Consider the following 15860-nt stretch of genomic DNA (forward strand, 5'->3'; position numbering starts at 1 on the left):
AGCGTGTTATGGTCCAACTTACAACCCTGTATCAAGACTTGCCTGACTTGAGAGGAAAACCTGTCTTTGTCAGGACAATGGTGGCCCTGCTGTTGGCTTCGCTGGGCCAGGATCTCCTGGTCATAGTGGGTTATACTACAACTAGCAGAAGCAAGCAAACAAACACAGGAAGACACCAGAAAGAGTGCTGTATAAATAAATGTGTTGTGTAACATGACATGAAAGCTGAACATCCCTGTCTCAACAAAAAGAAACACCTGCAGACAAAATGAACAGGTCTACTCTGACAGTAACAAGAACAAGCATTAAAGAACTTGGTGCATTTCTTAAATGTGTGTGCATTCCCAGGATAGGTGACGCAAAGCATGAAACCTGTGAACTGTAGGTTCAATATATGCTGTAGGAGTCCCAAGAACAGAATCCTTGCTGGGGGCTGGGATGTGTGAGCGGGCTGGCCTGGTGGCCCCGCAAGGCCAGGCAGTGGGGTGATGGTGCAGGTGAGAGGCCGCTGGGTTAAAGGTGTGACACCAGAACTTGCATTTTACAAATGGGGTCAGGCAGATCTCCAGCATGTGAGCAGTGTGCAGATACCCAGTTAACCCACTACTAAAGGATAGAAATGATCACAGTTGTGTGGCAATTTTGCTAGCTATTCAGCTTGTCCTATGACTAGATATGTGTGCGAAATTCATGGGTCCCTTAAAAAGTACAAACTACAAATGGACATACCATGGTACTGATGATAGGATATGTGCAGGGAGTAGGTTCATGTTCTCAGGACTTTTTTTCTTCTTTTTTTTTTTTTTTTTTTCCTGCCAGAGGTGATGCTTTGTTTAATTTTTAGGTAATAACCTAGAAACAGGAAAACATAACTTGCCCTCTTTACTAAGTAGCTGAACTCTGGATGTTACAGGATAGTAGTGTGCATCCCCTGGGTCCAAATATACGTGGCCATTATCTGTTGTTCTGAGCTTTCTCTTGGAGACTGAGATACAGGTTTGGGCCCTTTCGGCCTACTGATGTTGTCTATATGAATGTGCACGTGTGTACATCAGACAATCACAGATGGATAGAGTGAGAGAGAAGGAGAGCGAGAGCAAGAGCATGCAAGAGAGTGCATACAGTAAACCTGTTTGCAATACAACAGTAATCTGAACATTTCCCAATGGGCCTGGCAGCAGCCACAGGGAAGCCAGCGCACCTCAGCCATGAGGAGCACCTCCCCTTGGCCTCCCCAGCTTCCTCTGGCAGACTGTCCAGTGGCTTCCCAGCAAGTTAGGCAATACCTGCGTCCCCCATCCCATCGTAGTGTCCTATCACAGCACTGCCTGGTGCCCAGCGTGGTGCAAACTGGCTGCCCAGCCAAACGCAGCCCCGTACCTGGCACCAGCACTTCAGCTTCTAGGCTCCACAAACAACGGGTAGCCGGGCCCTGATCTCCCGCAGCGAAAATGCGGTTTGGCTCCTGCCTGCTCTGGCGAACGCTGCTTTTTGTAAGTGTAGCAGAGTTTCTTACAGGTAAGATAATACTGGTCTTAAGTATGAATTGGAATTACTTAGAAAATGACTATCATCTAAATGAAACGAGGCATCCCACTTGGGAATCCAGGACTGGGTAGCCACACATAGGTGATAACATTGTAAACTGTTAAGGGTAAATTGATCTGTGTAGGGTTTATTCACATTTGAGCCCTGATTGCCTCAGATATACAAGGTAGCACTAGCACTGCAGCACAGTGGCACAATTCCCATAAAGAAGTACTACTGGTTTTTGAGCTTTGGGGTTTGTGTGTGTGTGCCAGAGGGGATCATTAACCAACTATGTACATGCTTCTCTCTTTGTCTTCTAGTTTTTTCTGGAATGGGAGTTTTTGCCATTCCAAGTGACTGCAAAAGTGCAACCATAGATGACATGAATAAGTGTCTTGAGGTAAGAGGCTGGCTGTACTGTCCAAACCTGGAGAGGTAGCACACACCTTCTGCTGGTGGTGGGAACAGCAGGGCCCTGCCGGGAAGAGTGTGGGGAACAGGGCCCTGCCGGGAACAGGGCAGAGTGGGACGTAAGCATGCTTGCTTTGGCACTCCTGGCCTGCTTTGTACATGGTGGGAGGGGAGGGAGAATACAGGCATTTGACATGCTGTGTCTTTGACCCTGTTTGTCGTGGTTTAACCCGGCTGGCAGCTAAACACCACGCAGCCGTTCGCTCACCCTCCCCCCTCCCTCTCTGGGACGGGGGAGAGAAATGGAAAGTGAAGCTCGTGAGTTGAGATGAAGACAGTTTAATAAGACAGGAAAATAATAATAATAATAATAATAATAATAATACAATGATGATAATAGTACTACTACTAATAATATGTACAAACAAGTGATGCACAATGCAATTGCTCACCACCCGCTGACCGATGCCCAGCTTAACCCCGAGCAGTCCGGCCCCCTCCCCCCGGCTAGCCACCCCTATATATTGTTTAGCATGACGTCAGATGGTATGGAATACCCCTTTGGCTAGTTTGGGTCACCTGTCCTGGGTCTGTCCCCTCCCAGCTCTTACTGCACCCCCCCAGCCTGCCCGTTGGCAGGACAGAGCAAAGGCTGAGATGTCCTTGGCTTAGTATAAGCACTGCTCTGCAACAATTAAAGCATCGGGGTGTTATCAGCACTCTTCTCATTCTAAGCCAAAACACAGCATTCCACCAGCTACTAGGAAGAAAATTAATTCTGTGCTAACTGAAACCAGGACATCTATCCACCCCTTATTCCATACCATTTATGTCATGCTCAGGTTACACTCTTTTCCATACATTCTAATTAGTCACCTATAGTAATCATGGTAGTGATAACATACAGTATAATATACTATTTAACATGGTGCAATTCAGTTCATGGGCTATTCTCACCCAGTATTAAATCTCCTTGAGGTACACACCGGACCTCTCCGTTCTTTTGCATCACCCACCAAGTATATCCAGGTCCCTGAGCGAAAACAATTCCACGAATAGGTTTGCCTTTTCCTGAGGCAGGAGTAGCCCAGACTGTTTTACCCAGCATATTTTTTACATGCACTACAGGAACTTTATCCCCATCTACAGTACGTAACAGGTTCGATTGGGCAGGTCCAGCTCGGTTGGTAGATCCCCTAGTATTGACTAACCAGGTGGCCTTTGCCAAATGCGTATCCCAGTTTTTGAACGTCCCAGCGCCCATTGCTTTCAAGGTAGTCTTTAACAGGCCATTGTATCGTTCAACTTTCCCGGAGGCTGGTGCATGATAGGGGATGTGATACACCCATTCAATACCATGTTCTTTGGCCCAAGTGTCTATAAGGTTGTTTCGGAAGTGAGTCCCATTGTCTGATTCTATTCTTTCTGGGGTGCCATGTCGCCATAGGACTTGCTTTTCAAGGCCCAGGATGGTGTTCCGGGCGGTAGCATGAGGCACAGGATATGTTTCCAGCCATCCGGTGGTTGCTTCCACCATTGTAAGTACGTGGCGCTTGCCATTGCGAGTTTGAGGGAGTGTGATGTAATCAATCTGCCAGGCCTCTCCATATTTATATTTCAGCCATCGTCCTCCATACCAAAGAGGCTTTGACCGTTTGGCTTGCTTGATTGCAGCACATGTTTCACAGTCATGAATAACCTGTGCTATAGCGTCCATGGTCAAGTCCACCCCTCGATCACGAGCCCATCTGTATGTTGCATCTCTACCTTGATGGCCTGAGGTGTCATGGGCCCATCGGGCTATAAATAATTCACCTTTATGCTGCCAATCCAGGTCCACCTGAGCTACTTCAATCTTAGCAGCCTGATCCACCTGCTGGTTGTTTTGATGTTCTTCAGTAGCCCGATTCTTGGGCACATGAGCATCTACGTGGCGTACTTTCACAGCCAGGTTCTCTACCCGAGCAGCAATATCTTGCCACAATGCAGCAGCCCAGATAGGTTTGCCCCTACGCTGCCAGTTGTTTTGCTTCCATTGCTGTAACCATCCCCACAGGGCATTTGCTACCATCCATGAATCGGTGTAGAGATAGAGAACTGGCCATTTTTCTCGTTCAGCAATGTCTAAAGCCAGCTGAATGGCTTTCACTTCTGCAAACTGACTCGATTCACCTTCTCCCTCAGCAGCTTCTGCAACTCGTCGCGTAGGACTCCATACAGCAGCCTTCCATCTCCGATGCTTCCCCACAATACGACAGGATCCATCAGTGAACAGGGCATATTTCTTTTCATTCTCTGGCAACTGGTTGTACAGTGGGGCTTCTTCAGCACGACCCACCTCCTCCTCTGATGATATCCCAAAGTATTTGCCTTCTGGCCAGTCCATGATCACTTCCAATATTCCTGGGCGACTGGGGTTTCCTATTCGAGCCCGCTGAGTAATCAGTGCAACCCACTTGCTCCATGTAGCATCAGTTGCATGATGCGTAGAGGGGACCCTTCCCTTGAACATCCAGCCTAGTACCGGTAATCGGGGTGCTAGGAGGAGCTGCGCTTCAGTACCGACCACCTCCGAAGCAGATCGAACTCCTTCATATGCTGCCAATATCTCCTTTTCAGTTGGAGTATAGCGGGCCTCAGATCCTCTGTATCCCCGACTCCAAAACCCCAGAGGCCGACCTCGAGTTTCCCCAGGTTCTTTCTGCCAGAGGCTCCAGGTGGGGCCGTTCTCCCCGGCTGCAGTGTAGAGCACATTCTTTACATCTGGTCCTGTTCGAACTGGCCCAAGGGCTACTGCATGGACTATTTCCTGCTTGATTTGTTCAAAGGCTTGTCGTTGTTCAGGGCCCCATTCAAACTCATTCTTCTTACGAGTTACTTGGTAGAGTGGGTTTACAATCAGACTGTAATTTGGGATGTGCATTCTCCAAAACCCCACAACACCTAGGAAAGTCTGTGTTTCTTTTTTGTTAGTTGGTGGAGACATAGCTGTTATTTTGTTGATCACATCCATTGGGATTTGACGACGTCCATCTTGCCATTTTATTCCTAAAAACTGGATCTCCCGTGCAGGTCCTTTGACTTTATTTTGTTTTATGGCAAAACCGGCTTTCAGAAGGATTTGGACTATTTTCTTCCCTTTCTCGAAAACTTCCTCTGCTGTGTCACCCCACACAATAATGTCATCGATGTACTGCAGGTGTTCAGGAGCTTCCCCCTGCTCTAGTGCAGACTGGATCAGCCCATGGCAAATGGTAGGGCTGTGTTTCCACCCCTGGGGCAGCCTATTCCAAGTATATTGGACTCCCCTCCAAGTGAAGGCAAATTGTGGCCTGCACTCTGCTGCTAGAGGGATGGAGAAAAATGCATTAGCGATATCAATTGTGGCGTACCACTTGGCTGCCTTCGATTCAAGTTCATACTGAAGTTCCAGCATGTCCGGCACTGCAGCACTCAGTGGTGGCGTGACTTCGTTCAGGCCGCGATAGTCCACTGTTAGTCTCCACTCGCCATTAGACTTTCGCACTGGCCATATGGGACTATTGAAAGGTGAATGAGTCTTGCTGATCACTCCTTGGCTCTCCAATTGACGAATTAGCTTATGGATGGGAATCAGGGAGTCTCGGTTGGTGCGATATTGCCGCCGGTGCACAGTTGTGGTAGCAATTGGCACTTGCTGTTCTTCGACCCTCAGCAACCCCACAACAGAGGGGTCCTCTGAGAGACCAGGCAAGGTAGATAATTGTTTAATGCCCTCTGTCTCTAAGGCAGCAATACCAAAAGCCCACCGGAACCCTTTTGGGTCCTTGCAGTATCCTCTTCTAAGATAGTCTATGCCAAGGATACATGGAGCATCCGGACCAGTCACAATGCGGTGCTTTTCCCACTCATTCCCAGTCAGACTCACTTCAGCCTCCAATACAGTCAACTGCTGAGATCCCCCTGTCACTCCACAAATATAGATGGGCTCTGGTCCTTTATAGCTCGATGGCATTATAGTACATTGTGCACCGGTGTCTACTAAAGCCTTATACTTCTGTGCGCGTGATGTGCCAGGCCATCGAATCCACACAGTCCAATAAACTCGATTGTCCCTTTCCTCCCCCTGGCTGGAGGCAGGGCCCCCCTAATCCTGGTCAGAATCTTCCTCGTTTCTGTGTTTGAAGGACTGTCTGCTGGAAGTTGGAGCAGCAAACTTTTCGGAGAATCCCTTTTTCCTGATTGTTTTCTTTTGCAACTCACGTACCCGTGCCTCTAGGGTCGCGGTAGATTTTCCATCCCACTTTCTCATGTCCTCTCCATGGTCTCGTAAGTAAAACCACAGGGTGGCACGGGGTGAGTACCCACCATATCGTCTTCCTTGTGTGGGTGAACGCCTACCCCTGACAGCTGAGACACTGCTTTGTACAGGTGCGAAGGAGAATAATCTCTCTTCAAGTTGGTGAACCTTTTCAGAAAGTTTCTCCCAAGTGTTCTCCTTTGGTCGGTGGGCACTGGTTGGTTCAGGTGGGGAGGACAATAGATTCTCTTCAAGTTGGTGAACCTTTTCAGAAAGTTTCTCCACAGCTGAGACGCAGGCCTGTAAGGAAGAGGAGAGACTTTCTTCGTACTGCCGGAGTTGTTTAGCCGCTTCACCCACTGTGGGTTCCTCATCCTCTTTCCAGGCCATTATTGCCAATGAGCTGGCATATGATGATGGTGCACTCCGTACAAACTTCCGCCACATGGGTCGTGTACACTTGACTTCATCTGGATCTGTGGATGTTTGTTTGAGGTCTGGATCCTCATAAATCACTTCCCGTACGGCTAATTCCCTCAGGTACTGGATTCCCTTCTCCATAGTGGTCCACTTGCCTGGTAGACATAAAATATCTTCCTTGAAGGGATACCTTTCCCTCACAGCTGAGAGGAGACGCCTCCAGAGGCTGGTGGGTCGTGCTCCATCTGCAATTGCTTTGTCAATGCCGGCGTCTCGAGCAAGGGATCCCAGCCGCTTGGCTTCCCTGCCGTCTAATTCCACACAATTGGCTCCAGAGTCCCAGCACCGGAGCAGCCAGGTGACAAGCTGCTCACCTATACAGCGACCAAAATCTTTTCGCACATCTCGTAGCTCGCGCTCGTTTAGGCTTCGGGTAGTTACTGTTGCTCTTTCGGCATCCTCATCTTCCTCCTCCTGAATCCTTGACGGCCCAGCGTCGTCATCATCTTCGTCATCTCTATACTTAGTTTTGGCAGAAGCCTTACCTGGATTGGCAGAAGACTCTCTGCGTTCTAAACGACTTGAATTTCTATACCATATTTTCACCTTCTCTACAGGGGCAGCTTGCACTGCTACTGCTCGTTTCTCTGACTTTGTTACAGGGTCTGCCACAGGGGTTGGAATGCCCTCTGCAGGGTCAACTTGCACTGCTACAGCTCGTTTCTCTGACACGGCCACAGGAGCTGGAGTTGGAGCTGGAGCAGTTGCAGGAGCTGGGACTGGAGCAGCAGTAGGAGCTGGAGCTGGAGCGGCTTCAGGAGCTGGAGCTGGAGCGGCTTCAGGAGCTGGGACTGGAGCAGTTGCAGGAACTGGGACTGGAGTAGCGGCCGGAGCTGGAACTGGAGCGACTGCAGGAACTGGGACTGGAGCAGCTGCAGGAGCTGGAGCTGGAGCAGCTTCAGGAGCTGGGACTGGAGCAGTTGCAGGAGCTGGAGCTGGAGTGGCTGCAGGAGCTGGGACTGGAGCGGCTGCAGGAGCTGGGACTGGAGCGGCTGCAGGAGCTGGGACTGGAGCGGCTGCAGGAGCTGGGACTGGAGCGGCTGCAGGAGCTGGGACTGGAGCGGCTGCAGGAGCTGGGACTGGAGCGGCTGCAGGAGCTGGGACTGGAGCGGCTGCAGGAACTGGGACTGGAGCAGCTGCAGGAGCTGGAGCTGGAGCAGCTTCAGGAGCTGGGACTGGAGCGGCTGCAGGAGCTGGGACTGGAGCGGCTGCAGGAGCTGGGACTGGAGCGGCTGCAGGAGCTGGGACTGGAGCGGCTGCAGAATCCACCGTAGGGGTCACAGTGGCCGTTGGATCTGTCACAGGGTTTGGAGTGGCCGCAGGGTCTGTCACTAAGTTGACAGCAGTATCAATGGCAGCTCGATAGGCATGAGCCAGGCCCCAGCACGTTACAATGATTTGTGTTACTTTGGAACTGCCAGAATCATTACACCTTTTTTTCAAGCATTCTGCCAGTTTTTGAGGATTTTGCCATTGTTCAGGGGTGAATTTCCAACACACTGGGGGTGCCAACTGCTCTAGATGCCTGCCCATATCCACCCATACTCCCTGCCACCCACAACTATACTGCCTCCGGGCAGATCTCCGGATGAGCTTCCTAAGAAGTTGTTTAACTTTAAGCAGAACTTGAAGTGCATTCAGGAGGCAGAACAACAGGACTATGCTGGTCTGAGTATCCCAAGGATATTCAATATCTTGGAGAGCTATTGTAATAAACTCGGAGGATAAGAGGGTGGTGAAGGAGGAAGGGAGAGTGATCAAGGAGGGTACAGGGGTGGTGAAGGAGAAAGGGAGAGTGATTAAGTAAGAAAAATTATCTTCCCCTTTCCCCTCCACAGATTGACTCCCTAATGAAAAAAGGCAACAGATACAATTGCTAATAGTTTCCAAAATACAGTTTCCAAAGTATAGAATCGAAGATGTTACTGAGTACAAATACCAGGTTAGAGTCATGGCCAGATATTTCATCATCTCATAAGCCACTGATACTACACACAGTACCATAACGGTCTGAAACCAGGGCCCGGAGAGGATAAACAACATGACAGAGAGCACATACGGAAAATAACGTGCTATAATACTCAATTTGGAAAACAGGCGCAGCACAGTTGAGATTAAAGCAATCAGCATTATGACAAGTGACTATTAAGCAGGTCTAATACTTATACCAATTTTAGTTTAACACACTCTGGTCAGATCTGCCGTTATCTCAACCTTTCGAGCCCCACGTTGGGCGCCAAAAAGACTGTCGTGGTTTAACCCGGCTGGCAGCTAAACACCACGCAGCCGTTCGCTCACCCTCCCCCCTCCCTCTCTGGGACGGGGGAGAGAAATGGAAAGTGAAGCTCGTGAGTTGAGATGAAGACAGTTTAATAAGACAGGAAAATAATAATAATAATAATAATAATAATAATACAATGATGATAATAGTACTACTACTAATAATATGTACAAACAAGTGATGCACAATGCAATTGCTCACCACCCGCTGACCGATGCCCAGCTTAACCCCGAGCAGTCCGGCCCCCTCCCCCCGGCTAGCCACCCCTATATATTGTTTAGCATGACGTCAGATGGTATGGAATACCCCTTTGGCTAGTTTGGGTCACCTGTCCTGGGTCTGTCCCCTCCCAGCTCTTACTGCACCCCCCCAGCCTGCCCGTTGGCAGGACAGAGCAAAGGCTGAGATGTCCTTGGCTTAGTATAAGCACTGCTCTGCAACAATTAAAGCATCGGGGTGTTATCAGCACTCTTCTCATTCTAAGCCAAAACACAGCATTCCACCAGCTACTAGGAAGAAAATTAATTCTGTGCTAACTGAAACCAGGACACTGTTACTGCTAGTTGAAAGCCTTATAGATGTGTTTTACAGTTCTGCTTTGCTCCACGTATACAGAAATGCTTGCACACAAACAGCCATCTCTTTTACCTCACATGTATAAAGTTTTCAACTCCACCTTCAAATGTAACAGTAAATATTTTAAATATCAGCAAAGCTAGGTAACTGAAAGCCTCTGCTTTATGACTTTTTGCCCCTATCTTCTATGGACTACGTATACCATAAGGGAGAGACCAAGCAGCAGCCCTTGAATGTGGTAGGAAAGGTATTTATTTGCCACATATATGTGATTGATGTCCATCGCTTTTACCAATGTCTCTTAAAGCCTCAAGACTAAGAACCAGAGTTACCCGTTGCTGATGAGTGCCTCAGCATCTGGTAGTGAGAACTGCACTGTATCTTTTTCCTGTGTCCGAGTTCAAAGTAAATGGAATCTGTCATAGTGATGGCAGACACTTGTGTTTTGGTTGTGGAGGTTACCGCAGTTTTTAACTATCCACAGATGCGTGTGGGCATATACATATGGAGAGGAAATAATATATGCATATCCATGTAGAGCAACTGCTAGATAAAAATACAGAAACATCTTTGTTTACACACAGTCACAAATACCTACATTTACACACATGCACACACAGAGAAAGTCTGTGAGATGCCAGCATTCTCAGACAAGAATGGCCAACCAACATTTTATACAGAAAGAAGCCACATTCAGCCATTTACAGGTATATATTTTCACACACAGAAGAAAAACATCCATAGCAGTCCTCTCTTTCAAGCCCAGTGTAATGGAAAAAAACTTTCTCCCTATTTACCTAAAGCAGGTCCCAGGCTTTTCCTCCTCAACTTATCATTTTTTCTTCCCTATGTCCATAGAAATATTCAGAATGCTTCCCTGAAATGGTCAAAAAAGGTGGACAAGATTCCCTCAATCACCTCATCTGGGTGCTGCAAGAAAATCTTGATCTTCTGCGACCTATTCAAGACAAATGTGAGGCCCCTGTTCCTCTTTGTTGGGCGTTGAACGAAGCAGCAGTAGAGAAGCCACAAGATTATTTTTTTTGACCTGCAATCAGAATGAGCTAAGTGCCTGCACTTCCTGAGGGACCAAAAAAAAAAAAAAAAAAAAAAAAAAAAAAGTTAAAAAAAAAATCTCAAGAGGAAGCCAGCAAGTAAGGTTGCTCAGCCACCGCTCTGGCAGAGGGCTGGGAGGCATGGCAGTGTCTGTGCACAGCCTAGTTGAGCTGCTGAGCTGCCTCGCAGTGGTAGTGGGGCCTTGGGGTGGGCTTTTTAGTCATATTTTCCCAAGAAATACTTGGATAGCTTTACCCACAGCAGTATTGAATGTCACTGCTGAAATGAATGGCACTTTGATTCACTTGTTAGGCATAACCGGGGCTCCCAGGGACTTTGATGTCACAGTGACAAGTGATGGGAAAATCGTGGGTTGCAAAAAGGAAAAAAAAATAGGGCTTTAAGCAAACAAAAATGCTTACTTTGCCAAGGTCAGGTAGAGGGGAAGTTGCTACCCAGCAAAGGTCATGCAGATATAGGTTGCATGGAAGAGACTCATTTTCACTTGATTGTGTTTTTCCTCTTTTTTTTTCCTTACTCCACCTGAAAGTTTGCAAGCATTCACCCCAATGCCCACAGCCTCTGGCCCCTAAGAACGGTGGGCTGGTGTGTGTCACCATCGACAGTGTTGAGTACTGCAAACCCATGTGCAACAAGGTAATAGTCACAGGTCACTGCTAGTAGGTTGCTGGCTTTATTCATTGTTTTAAGTGTTTATTGTGTAATGATGTAGGATTTGTCTCGGTATGCCTTTTCTGTCCTAACAGGACAGGGAGAGGGTGTAGTGTTCGTATTGATCTTCATTGGCTGAGTGTTTCTTCATTTACTGTTACTGTGAAGTATCCTAAGACACACCTGTTTTTCCCATCCTGGTTTCCCAAGGGTTACGACTTCCAGTTCCTCAGAAGAAGCAGGCTGTATGAAACCTGTGGCAACATCACTGGGTTTTCCTGGACGACTCAGATGGCTGGGGGGCAAGCACTGGCTGTTTGCGAGCGTGAGTAGTTCTCAAACATGTGGGCATAGGGATGGAGGATCAGCCTGTTGTGTTGTGAAAAGGGAGGCAAGAGAAACAGCCTTGGCACACGGGAGACTGCTAGGGCTGACGCTGGGTCACAAAGGGCTGTGCCAGAAAGCAAGGTAGTTCTAGAACAACCACAAATGCCTGTGCTGATGAGCATTGGTACTTCAGGTTGACCTAGCAAATAGGACCGGTATGCCTGAGGGTTGTGGGACGGTGCCCTTTTTTTAACTGAAAGCATTTATCGTCTTGACACAAAACCTACACTGCCCAGTGGCCGTGTGACCAGCTGGACTGGCAGTGGCAGCACACAGCTGCAGTTTCTCTTGCAAGTGTACCCAAAGAGCCTCAGTTAAATTGGACAGCACCTGCAGTATTCACTGTAAGTGCACACAAAAAAAAACAGCAGCTGTCCCCCAGCCAGGAAGACTACCATTTCACATGGCAGCCCAAGGGTTTGAAGAATGCTCCCATTGCTTCCAGCAAGCAGTCTGTGACCATCTGAATCTGTCATTATGTGCCAAATGTAAAAATAAATTTGCATGCAGATACACAAATACATGAACCTCTCTCTCCCCTGTGGTTAATGGAAAATACTAGACCGTCGACTGTGTCCTGTAGCTCGAGCAGTTGTGTTTCCCTAGGCGTAACAAAGCTATCATTCAGTCACTTTTATGCCAGATTGAAAACTTCAGTCTGGGAAATGGGAATGCTGGAGCTTGTGTAGAGATTGGGACAAATGTGCCCGGATTTAGATTTGTAATTCAGCAGCTTCTGTTGTTGTTGGCTTTGATCTTTTCAGCCTCGGAGACGGCCGTGAGTGGAGCCGAGTCTGCCTATTTCCCTGCCAACAGCAGCTGCCTGCACACATTAGCCTTCTCAGAGCCTGAGCAGCTGAACATTTTCCTCAAAGAACTTGCAGAGCAAGGCGTAGATATCTCCAACCATGACAAGCAGGCGGACTGTCTAATGTGTGGTTACTAGCACCGAGGATGGCAGGCCCGAAACAACGTGTGCCACCAACCAAGCGGCTGTCTACGGTCAGACGTGGGTATTTTGATGACAGAAGCTGAGCAGTGAAATCCCTGCCAAGACCTGCAAACATACGGCCTGCATTTCATTGGAAGGGTAGCAATCATAGTCACCATTTGACCTCAGCTCTTGGGTAGAGGCTACATAGCCTAAAAGTAGCTCACAGTGGGGGCACCGCAAAGAAAGAAGTTCACTTTTTGAAGCCTTGAATTTGTCTATCCAGAATTATAAAAGAATTTCAGTTGCCTAATGGTTGTGGTCATTAAACACAGTAATTGTTTTCAGAAATCACTGTCTGGCAAGGTCCATCTTTATGGAAAAAAAGGCTGTAGAGTGAAGTACTTTCACCATTGCCAATCAATCACTGGTGTTGCTCTGGTGACCATTGAAGCAGTGGAAGTCACAACAGCTGTGCCTGTAGGGTAACTCTGTATTCACACACCTGTGTACTTGGGGGTAAAATCAGACCTTGCATACAGGTGCTCAGGGCACTGTGGGTCACATGAGCTGCAAACCCAAAGCTTTGCAGTTTGTTGGGGGACAGGTCAAATGGTTCTCACTTTGTATTTAAGAACCTACGGATGTCCCACAGAAGTACATACCCTTAGGTAGAGTGCAGTGCAAGTCTAGGACTCCAAAAGTGCCCTGTGTGCTTGCTGTAACGAGATAAAGAAGCCAAAAAAGTGTGGCATTTCAAGCCAGCACAAAATGTGAGAAATGGGAGTGGCCTGAACTGATGAGCATTGATTGCTATACACTACCTTATAATTTCATCATATCTTCCTAGGCAGATGTTGTGGTTTCTGAAAGCTGTGGCCTAACTTCAGAGGAGGAATAAAAAAGCAGATGAGGTCTGGCTGGTAATATGGTTGGGACAGGCTGTATAGAGGGTAGAGCTCTAGGGCTGTGGACTGAGTGCAGGGCTGATTGGCTACGATGCTCTGGTGTCAGCACAGTAGTGCCGGGGCAGCTCCTGGCGCTAGCCCAAGATTACCGCAGCCTCCGACTAGTCACCCTCCACAGTATCCCCCCTCTTGATGAACAAAGATCCAAGTGATGTTGTGTTGTCATTGAATCTTTCCAGGAAATAGGAAACCTCTTGTACCTTCTCCTATCCCCTTGCTTCTATGAGCTCTCCCTCTCTTACACCGCCTTGTATACCCCCTGTGCTCACGTTTACACTGGAAACCCGAAGCCAGAGAGTAGGAAGCAGAAAGAGCAGCAAACGTTGGTTGTTGGCTGTCTGGCATGTAGGGTGAGTGAAGGCCAAGACAACACAGCACTGGCAATCCAGTGTATTTGTGGAGCTGTTGCTACGGAGCAGACATGTATGTGAATTATGATGAAATCTAAACAGAAAGCCTAGGTCTTGCTTGCTTGGTTTGCAGTGGAAGCGAAGCCTGGGGTTTTGTTTGAGTTTTCCTCTGTTGAGCAAACACTGAAGCTGTAGATCTGAAGACATTTCAGACTGTTTGTGTTTTCTGTCTCCTCTTTACCTTTTCCGCAATCCTATGAATCTCTCAGATACAGAGGTAACACTGTACATGAAGTGTAAGAGATCTTTACCTCAATAGTCAGGTAAAGGATTTAGAGATATAACAGTATGTAAGGAAAATTACGCACTGCCTTTCGTGTTTGGAATCCAGTCATGACAAGCAAGGAAAAAAATAAATAAATCTGTTGCCTTTGGGCCCAGAACCAGCCAGTCATATGACTGTTTATTAACATAGCAAGTACACCAATGAAGGTATGACTTGACTGCATTGCCTGTGTAAGAACTGTAAGGCAGTAATGTAAGTAGTCACTGTGTTGGTGAGAAAAGTGGAGTAGAGTAAAAGGAAAACAAATGGTTTCCAATCATGGGCAAGTTTGTTTATGTATGGCAAAGAAATCATGGACAAACATGAAGTTATAATGGCCTTGAGTCTTCCATTTGCAGCCAATTCATTATCAGCCAATACTGAAATGCAATAGCTATCAGAAGCACCAAGAGGTTTCCAGTACAGGTTTTCTATTGGTACTGGAAGTATTTTTCTCTGAGGTATATCGAGATATTCCAGTGACTTTTTCCAAACCATCTGACAGAAGAAAAGAAGCACAGCATTAGATTTCATGAGCAAACCAAGCTCATTTCTCGTGTCAAGTAACAGAAACTGAAATAGGTGCATCAGAAATACTAGTAATGGGCTTCATGTAATGTGGAAGAAAGAGGCCAGAAAGCTCCAAGTTGATATGGCATGAAATGGAAGTAAAGCTGAAAATTAAGTATGTTATAATCTTGCTGAGAGGGTGTTTTGTTCTATTCCCACCATCCAAGTTATTACGAATATATGGGAAAGGGCAGTTGAACCAACAAGCCTAAAGGACACAGTAGAAAAGTGAGGTTAATCACGTTACTTCCCAGTGTAAATGTGCATAATGTAATTCAGGCAAACAGTTGCTCTTTGTTTGCATTAACTGCAAGTTGCCGTCTGGGCAGGCATGTCTGAGCAATGGGCTTTGCCTCCTGCTCCTGCTCCCACCCCAGCCCCTGGATGGGGAGGGCTTTGTGTTCTGATACAGGATGTAGCAAAGAGAAGGAAACTCATAGTGAAGGAAGGAAAGGGAAGCAGAAATGAAATGAAACAAAGAAAGTAAGTTTACAGATCAGACGAAGCACACGATACATATGTGTTGAACCATTGTCTGGTTTTTAGGTGTCACGGTACAAACAAACTACAAATCCCGCAGCCCAGACCACAGTGCTCGCTCTTGATATGGCCACAACTTGTCAGTTGTCTCAGTCAAAAGCTTTGGCGATAATTAACACATAACTGAAGAGCGGCAGGTATAAGTACAGGGAGTACAAATCTGAATTGTGCCTGCCTCTCTGTCAGTCCTGTTTTTGGTCCATTGTAATGCACAAGAAGACGTAAATGTAGGAACCAAGTGACCAATAGCAATTGGAATGTTGACCAGGAAATGGGAGGCAAAGTGCTGGAAACTGTAGGAAAGGAAGACAAATTGCTGCACATCCTCTTTTGACAGGAACGTACCTAGCAGCAATGGATTGGGAAAAGCATCACTGTGGGATAGATCCTAGGCAGTAGCCAGTCCTGTGAAATCTCGTAGTTGTGATGCATCCTATAAAGGGATGCATGGCCAGCTCACACGTAGTCTTGCAGCGAGATCTGAGGCAGACGCCGCATTCTCCA

At 47.4% G+C, this 15860-nt stretch overlaps 1 protein-coding gene across 1 annotated transcript; it reads left to right on the forward strand.

Annotated features, from left to right (window-relative positions):
- Positions 1-1299: 1299 nt before the first annotated feature.
- LOC311439562 (uncharacterized protein) lies at positions 1300-12954 on the forward strand. Its single transcript, XM_084525422.1, has 6 exons — positions 1300-1518; positions 1851-1930; positions 10416-10530; positions 11164-11270; positions 11496-11610; positions 12437-12954. The coding sequence occupies exons 1-6, from the start codon at positions 1452-1454 to the stop codon at positions 12616-12618; spliced, it is 666 nt and encodes a 221-aa protein (XP_084381548.1). The 5' UTR covers positions 1300-1451; the 3' UTR covers positions 12619-12954.
- Positions 12955-15860: the final 2906 nt, after the last annotated feature.

This window comes from Aythya ferina (assembly GCF_964211825.1).
Source record: "Aythya ferina genome assembly, chromosome: 7".
NCBI classification, from domain to species: Eukaryota; Metazoa; Chordata; class Aves; order Anseriformes; family Anatidae; genus Aythya; species Aythya ferina.

Coding starts and splice junctions, on each gene's coding strand:
- LOC311439562 (XM_084525422.1), top strand. CDS start 1,452: ATGCGGTTTGGCTCCTGCCTGCTCTGGCGAACGCTGCTTTTTGTAAGT. Junction 10,531..11,163: donor GCGACCTATTCAAGACAAAT/GTGAGGCCCCTG, acceptor TCCACCTGAAAG/TTTGCAAGCATTCACCCCAA. Junction 11,611..12,436: donor AGCACTGGCTGTTTGCGAGC/GTGAGTAGTTCT, acceptor TGATCTTTTCAG/CCTCGGAGACGGCCGTGAGT.